We start from the raw sequence: 12,617 nt of genomic DNA on the forward strand, positions 1-12,617 counted from the left end.
GGTGGGAAATCCTTCTGCCAGCAGCCTGGCTCTGGTCTTAAATTGCTGCCTCCTTTTGTTAAACCTGAAATCCCACCCTGCCCCCAGCCTGATATTCAGAGATGTGGCCCTAGTGGGTACCTCCCGCCTATTTGTGGACATAGATTGTGGTCACACTTTTCTGTTCCCAGTTCTGGGTGAGGGACACAAGTCAGTTAGGCCAAGGGGCAAGTGCTCATATTTGAGCCTAAATATCATTTTAAGGCACTTTAATGCAGACTTAGCCGGGAGCCCAGGCCTTCTGGAAATGTGCAATGGCAATCCAGCCAACGGGGTGAGCTGAGAGTGTCAGCCAGCCTTAAGTAGGGGCAGGTAAAACAAGCCCCAGCCCAGGTCATCCATCACCCCTGAGCCCCACCCAAAGTTGAGCTCAGGTTGGGACTAAGCTGGTTTATATTCTTGACCTCCTCCTTGCTCCAGTCCAGCTGACGTAGCCCCCCGCTGCCACCCATCTCCCTCTGAGAGGGCTGGGATTTGGAGTGCCATTGCACTGCTCCTGGTGCCAGCTGCCACAGAGCTCTGCGTGCCCCGCTGTCCTATAGGGAAGGCACAGCTGGCGCGGTGATTAGGAGCTGTCATTGAGAGTCAGCTGTAAACCAGGAGGCTGATGTCCAGCAGGGCCATCGAGAGAACAGACCTGGGGGAGATGGTGGCAGCAGGTGGCCTCTCCAAGTAGGGCCCAGAAGCCTGGCTCTGCTGGGGGCACCCAGTGGTGCTCTGGAGGGAGAGGTTGCCTTTTGCACATCTGCTGTTCTTGGTGGGGAGAGGCTGTCGCTAAGCTAAGAGTCCATGTGTCAAGCTGATGCAGCGCCACATGCTGGGCGGGGCTGAGAGCTGGTTCTGGACTCCGGCTCAAGGAGTTTTAGTCCCAATATTTCTGCCTTGTTTAGTGGCGGGGAGGGAACAACCCAGGGGGTTGGAAACCCAGTTGGGCCTGATCCTCAAGTCCTTGCACAGGCAACTCTCCGTGACTTTGGTGGCATTTAGCCAGAGGGAAGCCTCAGCTTCTTACCAGAGCAGTGAGGGGCATGAGGTTCCCATGTCTGCAGTCTGGGGGCAGTGTGCTCTGGGGTGAGTATGAGCAGAGGGGCTCACACCTGCCCCACAGCCACCTTACCCTGCCCTGATCACCCAAGGCACTCAAAGCACTTACTACTATTAGTGAATTAATCCCTACACCCTGGGTATTATACCCATTTTACAGAAGGGGAACTGAGGCCCAGACAGGGTCAGCCACTTGCCCAAGGCCATGGGGGAAGTTTCTGGGGTCCAGCTTGCCCTGCTCCCAGTGCTGTCTTTCCCCTGTGTGCTACACCACAGACTAGTGTCCCCTTTAGCTATTTGTGGCTCATGCACTTTCCCTCTTTGCTTTCTCAGCCTCCTGGTGGATCATGAACAATAACTGAGCCTCTGCTGCCCTCTCCGAAAAGCAGCCGGCACGCAGACCGACCAGGAATCCTCACTCCCGACCCTGGCTCCTTCCCCACCCTCCGAGCGTGTCCATAGTCTCCCCTTTCCTGTCGCTTGTAGTGTCCTCTCAGGCCCGGCCTCCTGCACATGGGGCTGCCCTGCTCTTGCAGGCATTTCCCGGCTGCACCAGGCTGTCCTTCCTGGGAGTATTTTATCCCTTTCCCCTCATAATGTGACTTTCCACCGCGATGTCACATTGCTGCCAGCCAATCAGCCTTTCCAGCTATGAGACTCCACCCCAGAATGTACCATCTTCGAAGAATGACGGGGAAGCACAACCGCCATGTGGATGGAGCGGGTACCAAGATACTTGAGCTCGAGCTGGCGTGAGGGCAAGTGTCATGTGATGACATGCAGGGGAGCAGAATGCAGGTTGGCCTGACCTGTGGGGCTGGGCGTGCTGCAGAGACGGCAATGCAGAGCCTGATCCGGGTTGCGGGGGGGGGGGAGGGGATAGGGCATGGAGGACAAGAGCCCTTTATTCATGGCAAGGCTGCGAGGGATTCTGGATTAAGCTGTGTCCAGCCACTGCACTACGGGCCCTTTGGGGGAGAGCAGTGGGGGAGGTGGGGTGATCATCTGTGCTCTGGGAGGGGTCAGTGAACCCAGTGATCCTCTGGGGATCAGTGTGCGATGGCCGGATCCAAATCTCTGCAAAGGTCCCCCAACCGATCTAAAGTATCTTGACAACCGTTTGCTCCAGTCTCTCTGCCTGTGCACAGCAATGCGGCAGGCAGGGGGAGCAGAGGAATGGCAGAGTGTGCCCCCAGGCTGGCCAGCAGCACCCATTAGCTGTAATCTTAGTCCTCCCGGCCCCAGCGTGGCCCCTTTAAGACTGTGGCTGGTTGTGGACTCATCTTAATCTTGGAGCAGTTATAACTAACTGCCAGCGCTGGCCTAATGCTGTAGTGTGGAGTTGGATGGACTCACGTCCGAACGTCTACGTCCCCAAAGCAACCCCGTCCCCCACCTCCATGTAGGTATGACCCACAACACAACTGGCACTGGTTGGCCTCCCCATTGGCCACCCCAGCAGAGCTGCCAACAACTGAATAGGCCTTGGAGGCCGAGCTCCCTGCTCCCTGCTAGCAGGGAGGCCACGGGCTTGAAATCCAAACCCATGGGCAAGGTGCTATGTGTGGCAGGTCACACTGCCCAGCCACATTATAACTACACCGGCGGCTGCATGGAGGACCTCAGCCTCCCAGCCTGGCAATCTATCCCCTAATGCCACTGCTAGTTAGGAAGTATTTTCCTGCATTTCCAATCTTATGGTCCTTTAAATCGCTGAAGCCGAAACCCGGGCACCTCTGCTCACCCCCTGGTCAGAGTGACATCAATAGACGTTACCATAGGTGAGAAACCGACCAGGAGTATTGTTATTTGATTAATCTTCTGACAGCTCCCTGGGTGTGAATGGGAAATCTCCCTCAATGCGGGCTCAGGACACACTGCTCCCTGGAGGCAGGGGCATTTCACACCTCATGCAGTCAGTCACACATGTAGCAAGCGGGTGTCAAGTCCTACCAACCCAGTATTCGCCTCTCACGCCCACCAGCAGTGGCATTCCACGCACTGTGCACACGTGCAAATGACAGCAGAAAGGGCATAGGTGGGTTACAGGTTCCTCTCTGGGCCAGTCCCCAGCATCATAGAGTTTAAGGCCAGAAGGGATCAAGCAAGTCATCTACTCTGGCTGCCTGTATATCACAGGCCAGCAACACCCTGTGAATTGTGACAGCCTCCAATTGCAAAGACAGCTTTAAGTGTCTAAAGGTGTTTAGCCCGGCGGGTCCCTGCTTCCGGCTCTTGGGTGTTGGCCAAGATGATGACAGTCACACAAAGCGGTGGGGACTCAAGCCCCAGGTGTGGCAGGGCCAGGATGCGTCCAGGTGGTGATACATTTCCTAGGCGGGAGGCTGGGGTGTCTGGAAAGCCCCACCCGGGTGTTTCTAGTTTACACTGAAAGTTCTTGTGCCGCCAAAAGAACAGCTGCAGTTTGGAGCAAGGAGAATGCCTATTGTATAGAACATGTCAATGCCTTTTGCACTGCTGTCAGCGCGAGAGCGACGCAGTCTTTGCAAAGCACTCACAACTCAGCCGGTGTGAACAGAAGGGCAACTGCTATTTCAGGGCAGCATTAATTCTGTCTCGAGGATCATCCAGACACCTCTGGGAGTGGGGAGTCTAGAACCAACCAGCCCTGCATTGTTTTCATAAGGCCAATCCAGCTTCCATTGAATTCAATAGCAAAACTATTGCAATAAAGGGTGCAGGAGCGGGCCCTTTGTTTATTTCATAAAGCACGTGGCACAGGTGGCTTTGGGTCATCTCCTTTATTTGTCATTTTAATCACCTTCGCAATCTACCAGCAAAAGTAAGAAACTCCAGTTCTAAGGTAAATGACACGCTCATGGTTACAATTGCTTTTGTTGTGTCCGTGGCATGGACCTGTGCAAACTAACCCCCGCCCCTTCCAGCCAGCAGCAAACACCCTCCGGGTGAAAGTCCTACAAGTGACTCTGAGTAAGGCTTATACCAAGAGCCCCGTGGCCTGGCACTGCTGAGTCTCTCCATCTGGCTGGGCTAGTAGGAGCTGCACTGAGCTGGTCACAGGTAGAATTTCCTCATTCCCTAGAAGTACTCCATAAAATACTCTGCTCTAGCCAGCAAGAAGCAGAGCACAGAAAGCCTGCTCCCTTGCTTAGCAATGGAATTTCCTGGGGTAAAATCACAGTACTGTGTTCACAGGCTGGAATTCCCAAGGTCACCTTTATTCATGATGCTAAGAGCCATTCTCCCCTCGCTCTCAATACACATTTAAATTTTGTGTCCCTTTCAAAGGGTCAACTTCTGCACAGAAGGAAGGGGGGATTGAAGGTTGACTTTACATCCCGGTGTTCTTGGGACAATGGGCGTCAAATAGAATGGTCTGCCAGAAACAGCAAGAATCTAATGCCAATAAAACAATACTATCCACAAAGAGCCCAGTGCCCCAGCAGTACGATGTGCTAGTGCATCATGAGACCTGAAAACAGATGCCATTGACGAGAATCGTCTCACTGAGAAAAGCAGGGAATAAAGAAACCAAAGGTGTTGGCAAAGAGAAAAGCAATGTGTGGAGGTGTGAATTACCTGGGATGGGTTATAAAGAGAGGCCAGGACAGTCTTCCTGGGTCAGTGCCATGCAGAGCTCAGTTCTTGGCTCACATAATTCCACTGGTATCAGAGAGGCTGGCTTCCAGGGAGCGTCACCTGCAGAGAATTTGTCTTGTGAGGTTTACCCTGACAGCATCCCATTAATGGTTGGAAGCCAGAGGCTGTTTGTATCCATGGGACTCTGGAAGGAAAGACTCCCCCACTGCAGTGATCCTGCCACCCTCTCTCTGGCATGTGTCGCTCCCCCCCAAAGCAGGCACAGAGATGCCTGGTGACTGGCTCAGCTCTGGGATTCACACCCCTGCCCTGCCCTGGCTCCTGTGGTCTCAGAGCTGCCCGTTCCTGGCCAGCAGCAAGGGGAGGCGGGGCTGGGCTCCTGGGTGAGCAGAGGAGGACGGGGAGCTCCCAGCTGCAGGTAGGCCTGACATAGCAGAGCTGTCTTTGCCCAGCACTGAGCCCACACAAGGAGTCCCTCGTCCCTGCCACAGTGCCCCCTTACACCCTCAGCAATTCCTGGGATCCGGCCAAGGCTTAAGGCGTTTCTTAGATGAGGTTCCTGGCAAAGCCAACCCAGCTGAACTGCTGTAGCCTCCTGTAAGCCAGATGGGTGTGAGCAGTAGCCCCAACCCCATGGGTATGTCGGGACAGTGAGCACGGCCTGTTCCCTGCACCTCGGTCTACAGCGCCTCCTTTGCATGAAGACTGCATCTGCTTTACATGACCCCTGCTAATCCCCAGGGCTGCAGGGCCAGCCTGGCTTTTGCTCATCGAGTTTGCTGAATTCCAAGTGATCTGGGCGCGACAGCTCCCTGAACAGCAGTGTAAGTGTTTCTAGTTTCTACGCCTGCCCTCTGCTTCGTTCCCAGCCCTAACTGCGCTTGACAGGACAGGAGTGGGAAAGCTGTAAAGCGTCAGGTAGCATGAATGCAGCAATGAGTAACACACATCAGCTCGCATACCATTAAATGTGGCAGAGGGGGTTGTAGGGCTGTTGGCAGGATTTTTTGTGTCTGGCTAATACCCACTCCAGCCAGCGATCCTGGTTGTTTAGTACAGTCAGAGCAATAACCATCAGCCAGCTGGAGCGGTTCTGAGCTACATTGCTGCTGGAGTCTCTTCTCTCTCCAGGCACTGCGTGTACTGATCCTGCAAGCTGCTGAGCACCCTCTGTTCTCTTCAACATCCATGGGTGCTGAGAGGGGCTCAGTGCCAGCAGAATGGTGGCCAAAAGGCAAAATTCTGCTCTCGGATCCACAAGGCAGATCTTGGCTCTCATCGTCTGCCTTGGACTTTGGCGCTAGGCTGGACTTCGGATCCTGTAGAGAAGCAGAATAGCAGCTAGTCCTGGGGGAGCCGTGTCTTCAGGCAGAGCCAAGTATCAGCGTGGAGTGTCTGGGTGATCTGTTTCTGAAGGGCAGGCAGAGCTGTGTGGCCTGGGCTCCTCTGTGGCGTTGAAAGGACATTAGGCCCTCTGTAGCATGCCTCCGTCAGAACGACCCTGCCCTGCATCTGCTGCAGACTGGCCAGGCTACAACGGCCTCTGTAAAACAACTCAATGGCATGTAGAATGTGAACTCCCGTGCACAACCAGCACTGTCCCCTGCCCGTGAAAGCACTGCAGCCCCCCCAGATGCCACTGCTGCCCCCCCAACTGACTGAAATGGGGCTGAGTTCCAACTTCTAGGTGGAACTAAATTGTATTCTCTCTTGCAGGGTTGGTCTTTGTCTTTCAAAATTCCTTGCAGTCTAACATCAAAATGCAATGTCCTCCCAGGACCCCGCATGGTGTCTCTGCGCTCGGTGGCAGAGCCAGGGGTTAGCGACTTGGCTATTCTATGCTGTGAAGCAGGGGGGTTAAAACATTAAAGTAAAAAGGAAGAGCCGAGGTATAAAAAGAAGCGCAAAAGCAGCCCTGAGACAGACTAACAGCCGTATTGCTTAGCACACATACTTAGCGATCATTCTGTTTCTGTATATACAAGACCATACCTGTATTAAATACCTGAATTAAGTATTTGCACTGTAGCCGTGTATGCCAATTATCATGTCTGTGAATAAACCGTTCCACACGGCCGTTGAGTCTCACGGCATTTACTGGCCGTACTTAGATTTGGGGTTGTCTCTTGTGAGTAATTTTGACCCATTCCTTGTTTGAATAACAGACACAGAAGGAATGTGTTTCATCCGCATGGACCCTTCCAGTGTGCGCCGTGGCCCTTCTCTAGCTGGGCTGGTACCTATGGCAGCACAGGCAAAGGCATGTGTGCTGACAGAGCCTAAATTTGAAGCTTTCAAGTGTCTTTTTAGCTGCGGATTTGGGGTGTGTGTAGGCTATGGGGTGGGTACTGAGCGTAACGGCTGAGACAGGCCATGGCTAGGGCGCTGAGTATAGCGTTGGGCACTGGGACTAGCCACTGGCATGCTGCAGGGGGATTAGCTGAGTGCTAGGGGCATTGGGGCTGGTGCTGGCGCTGGCTAGGAGAGCCCCATTGAAAACCACGCACGCAGCAATAAGAGAGTTCTGGCTCCAGTCCCTGGCCAGCACTGCCGTCCACTCCCATCTCCCGACTTTACAGTAAGGTCACACAGAGCCGGTTCCTGGGGAGTCCCTGTCTTCCTCTCCGCAAAGCGCGAATGAATGGAGCTGACCCAGACAGGGCTCCAGGCGGCTGGGCTCCCTCTGCAAAGGGCAGATTGACACAGTGGCTGCACACAGGGCTCCTGGAGGCCAGCGAAAAACCCAGCCCTGCCACGATTCTGGGAACAGCAGCAAAACGCTGCTGTAGCGAGCCAGCCAGGCCCAGGCAGCGCCCTAAGCCTCCAGCCCTGCAGCACTGACTCGCACTGGCCAGCGCAGCGTCTCTTAGTGTTTGACCTTGGCGTGTTCCCGGCAAGCCTTGTGCAGCGCTCTGTGCCCATCGCAAGATCCCGCAGCGCCACAGGAACGTCTGACGCACCCCCCCACTCCCGTATCGCCCCCAGGGATGCACAAAACACAGCCAGGCCCAGCAGCTACACAAGGGATTGGGCCACATGGCAGAGACAAGGCCGATCTCGCAGGAAAAGCAATGGGACCCCGCTTGCTTGTGATGCTCAGAACTACACTGGCCCAAGGCCCTCCCAGGTAGGGCATGTCCTGCAGCATTGTTCTGGTGATAGACTGAATAGCCTGAAAGCCCTTTGCCATCTCTGGTCTCTGGGGTGCAGAATGCCTGTCCTTAGCACAGGCTTTGTTCAAACATGTACTTACCCTGCGACTCCTGCTCTGGCCATTTGTATGTGTGTGTCAGTGCAAGTAATTGTGCGTGTGTTTTGGGCCGTGTCTGTGTGTACAGCTGTGGGTGGGCGTGGCTGTGCAGTGGTGTGCATATTTGCATGTGTATTTCCTTCTTTGGTAAACACGCATTCGCCTCCTCGCCTCGCTCCAAGCTGTCTACAAGCTACCCTGTTCAATACCCACACATGCGCAAGACGCTGCAGCGCTTGTGGCTGTTACAAAACTAACCGTGGGCTTCCAAACTGGGAACTATCATCCTGTGTCTGGTTTCCAAATAGCTCTCAGCCCTGCAGTGCATGTGCTGTGTGCGCGCGCCTGATGTGAATTGCATTGACTTGCTTTCCCGGGAGCCCTTGGTTGTGGACACAACTGTGTGTTTCTGCCATTGTGGTAACATCTCTGGGGAATGAGGAAGCCTGGCCGGTACTTCTGCCGAGCTTTGGGAATGTGCGGCATTCCAGACAAACCTGCAGACAGACTAGAACCGTTGGCTTGGACAGATAGCCAGGTGCTAAAGAGACTTATTTAGTCTCTCACTGACTCACAAGCGATCTCTTATCCTGATGTCTTCAGCTACACTTTATTGTTTTGCAGCTTGTTAACTCCTTTGTTTGCAATACACATGAACCCAGCTCAGAGCTAGCTCTTGGAAGACAATAATGGCTATTGAATCACAGTTACCCGGCAGACAGAAAAATCAACGGCTCTGTGAAAACCTGTTGCCTGCCGTGTTTGCTCATACTGTTCACACTCTCCTACATCGGCAAATCAGAGCATTTGCTACAGACGCTGTGTAAATCCTACAGCTTATTACTACTGAACCAATGCACCATTGTGGGTCTGGGGGATGCAATGCTGCTGGAAGATGTGTCTTTCCAGCAGGCCAGAACCTGCCTGCCTGTGATAACTAACGCTCCTATGGCATGAGAGCTGGGATGTCAGTCTCATAGTGCTGGGCACAATGTAAACGTGGCTAATTAGATTCAGGTTCCTTAAAATGTCCCCTATGGTTTCAAATGGCCACTGTGGCCTGGTCTAATCTTCCCGTGTGCTGCTGTGTTCCACCCCAGAGCGAACTGCCCTTTAGTAGGAGGGTGACATGATGCCTTCACATGGTAGATGCAGTTGTTTGGGCAGGGCTGAGCTCACCACCTGGACAAAAGGCTTTCATTACATCGCTGTCCTTAGCAGCCTACGCTGCCCTCCCTCCACGCGAGCTGGTTCAGGAGATGAGCGTGTGCATTGCCTTTTGCAGTGCGAATGTTTCCGTGTGTGAAGTCCCCGCAGCAAACCCAGCTGCTTTACAAATTGCCAGTGAGCTGGAGACAGAGAGCGGCTGTCATTTCTGAAACTGCGACATTTGCGCCAGGAGTGTTACATTTGTCCCACAAGCCCTGCCTCACTAAGCTTCTCAAGGGCCCATTCCTGCTGTGGCCGTTTCAGTGACAGCTGTAATGGAAGGAGCAAGGGAGAACAGGCCACTGATGGCTGCTGGACTTCGACCGCTGTAAAATCTCTTGCCTACCTCTCAGCTTGTGGTGTGGCCACCTCCCGCCCAGCCATGTGTGCACGCCATGGCTGACTCAGCAGCACGTGATTGTGACCACACAGCTGCTCCGGGCAGGCGAGCGGAGAGGGCACGGCCAGGGAACACAGCCCCGCCGAGCGCGAGCTTGTCCCCACTGGCAGAGAGGGAGTCGATGCCAGCGAAGTCACAAGAGCCGGGGCTCCAGGGCATCTCCCTGCTGCGCCTCCGGCGCTGCCGCCCTGTCAGGGTCCTGCTGCTCTGCCTGCTGACCGACAAAGGAAGGTTCTCCAGCCCAGGAGAGACAGCCGGCCTGCTCCATGCCTGAGCCTCATCAGGGCAAAGTGCCAGCCCAGCACTGTGTGAATGGCTCTTGGCATGTTAAACCAGGGACGACAGTCCCTGGGGCAATGGGGCTCACAGTGCTGCAAAGCTGAGCTGGGCTGGTAGGAGCTGAGAGCTGCCCAAGGGCCGCCAGGAAAGGAGGCCGGGCTGCAGCGCAGAGTGAATGGGTGCACCTTTGGTGATTGTCTCCGCGGAGGGCGAGGACCGAAGAACAGAGGCTCGGGCCTTTGCGCCTGTGATTGTGGAGCTGCGGATCATGCTAGTTCCTCCTGTGGCTAGGCAGGCTACAGCTGCAAACGCAAGTGGGCCTGGACCCAAGCTACAACTTCCACACCCCCGAACTGAGGGGCTGGTCACAGGCCAGAGCCAGGTTTGAAGATGATCTCTATCTCTGGAGTGGCTTGGGCCCCCCGAACACGGGGTTTGCAATCCACAGCTCAGTTTTCTGGCTTGCATTCACCTCTGCCTGGGAACGGGCTGCCAACCTGGCTTGCGAGACAGTGCAACACACTCCTCTCAGCGCCTCATTTCACATGCTTGTGGGTCTTTGTCCTGATGAGGCCCGCGGGTCAGAGGCCAGGGCCCTACAGTGGGGAGGTGCAGTAGGGTGACATCCCGCTGAGGAGACTGGATGGCCTTCTCCCTCGCCCAGGTGGTGAGCACACCATTGACACAGGGGTCAAGGGCCATTTATGAGAGGAGGCCTAGCAAGGCAGTCCCCAGAATACAGCGCGCTGAGGGCCCCATTCTGTGGCTGAAACGCTGCCGGTGGCTTTGCGGGCGCGGCCCAGTCCGTCAGGAGATGCGGTTTGCCTTGGTGTTCCCCCTCCCCGTGGGGCCACCGGACGGTGTGTGACTGCAGGCTGCTCTCAAGCACCAACCTGGCTTTATCAGTCACGTGGAAATCACTACGCCGCCCCCGTGAACAGCACAACACCCAACGGTCAGCAACAGCAGGAGCAGGCAAAGCTCAGAGGTGGGCACGCGACGGTGCGCTGCAGCTGCCGGCCCTCAGCCCTCGAATGACAGCAGGGCTCCTCAGCAGACCCAGGGCCATCTACCCCCATGCTGCCCCAGGGAATGGGCAGGATGTGCTGTGCCCCTAGCTTTGCCCTGCTGGCGCACTGGCAGGGAGCAGGCTGGCTGGTGCGCCAGGGCCAAAGGCTGCACGTGGTGGAGGGCAGCGCTGACTTTGCTCCACTTGGCGCCTCGCACAGATGGCAGCACGGTGCCTGCACTGAGCAGCCCTACTCCAGACAGACAGACAGACACAATCAGCTTCCTGCAGCCCTCACTCCCAGGAATACCTCTCAGCCGCACAAACTGTTTGGGGGTGTCACAGGCCCCAGTCCCATAACGAGGACACTGGGAGCGGGAGAGACGGCCCCAGACCTGTCCCCAGGAGCCAGACATCCCTGTGGTTTGGGGCAGCCAAATGCTGGGACTCAGCTGCTACGTTCGCCCTGTCACACACTGTCTTGCTGAGTCCGTCTGCTTCACGACTGGATCTCCCCAGCGCAACTGGCACTAGCTGGTCCCCTTTTTGGCAGCCTTAGCAGAGCATGGGCCGGGGAGTGATCCCCCTGGGAAGTGTGGGGACACTGACATGGCCACTACCCATGCGGGGGACAGAGAACAGCCCAGGCAGGAAGGGTGGCTTTGTGGTTAAGGCTGTAGCTTCCAGAGTGCCAGTGACAAGTCCTGCTTTGCCATAGCCATTCCCGTAGGCAAATCATTACATAAGAACGGACATACTGGGTCAGACCCATGGTCCATCTAGCCCAGTGCCCTGTCTTCTGAGAGTGGCCAATGCCAGCTGCTTCAGAAGGAATGAACAGAACAGGTAATCATCAAGTGATCCACCCCCTATCACCCATTCCCAGCTTCTGGCAAACAGCAATCCCTGCCTATCCTGGCTAATAGCCATTGATGGACCTGCCTTCCATGAACTTATCTTGTTCTTTTTGAATCTCATTATAGTCTTGGCCTTCACAACATCCCCTAGCAAGGAGTTCCACAGGTTAACTGTGCATTGTGTGACTACTTCCTTTTGTTTGTTTTAAACCGGCTGCCTATTAATGTCATTTGGTGACTCGTAGTTCTTGTGTTATGAGAAGGAATCAATAACACTTCCTTGCTTACTTTCTCTACTCCAGTCAGGATTTTATAGACCTCTATCATATCCCCCCTTAGTCGTCTCCTTTCCAAGCTGAAAAGTCCCAGTCTTATTAATCTCTCCCCATATGGAAGCTTTCCCATACCCCGAATCATTTTTGTTGCCCTTTTTTGTACCTTTTCCAATTCCAATATATCTTTTTTGAGATGGGGCGACCAGATCTGCACACAGTACTCAAGGTGTGGGCGTACCATAGATTTATAAAGAGGCAATTTGATATTTTCTATCTTATTATATGTCCCTTTCCTAATGATTCCCAAAATTCTGTTAGCTTTTTTGACTGCCACTGCACACTGAGTGTATGTTTATAGAACACTATCCACAATGACTCCAAGATTTCTTTCTTGAATGGCAACAGCTAATTTAGACTCTGTCATTCTATATGGATAGTTGGGATTATGTTTTCCAATGTGCGTTACTTTACATTTATCAACATTGAATTTCATCTGCCATTTTGTTACCTAGTCACCCAGTTTTGTGAGGTCCCTTTGCAACTCTTCGCAGTCTGCTTTGGACTTAACTAATTGAGTAGCTTTGTATCATCTGCAAATTTTGCCACCTCACTGTTTACCCCTTTTTGCAGATCATTTATGAATATGTTGAACAGGACTGGTCCCAATACAGAC

At 54.2% G+C, this 12,617-nt stretch overlaps 1 protein-coding gene across 1 annotated transcript in view; it reads left to right on the forward strand.

Moving 5' to 3' along the window:
- Window positions 1-1,859, forward strand: part of NECAB3 (N-terminal EF-hand calcium binding protein 3) — a 117,230-nt gene extending 115,371 nt beyond the window's left edge. Inside the window, exon 13 of the mRNA XM_067554665.1 lies at window positions 1,417-1,859. Within this exon, the coding sequence (XP_067410766.1) occupies window positions 1,417-1,445 (29 nt within the window). The 3' untranslated portion in view covers window positions 1,446-1,859. The remainder of the gene's footprint in view (window positions 1-1,416) is intronic.
- The last annotated feature ends 10,758 nt before the right edge of the window (window positions 1,860-12,617 follow it).

This window comes from Emydura macquarii, unplaced genomic scaffold (assembly GCF_026122565.2).
Source record: "Emydura macquarii macquarii isolate MOO-44397 ecotype Brisbane River unplaced genomic scaffold, CSIRO-AGI_Emac_v2 contig_1483, whole genome shotgun sequence".
NCBI classification, from domain to species: Eukaryota; Metazoa; Chordata; order Testudines; family Chelidae; genus Emydura; species Emydura macquarii.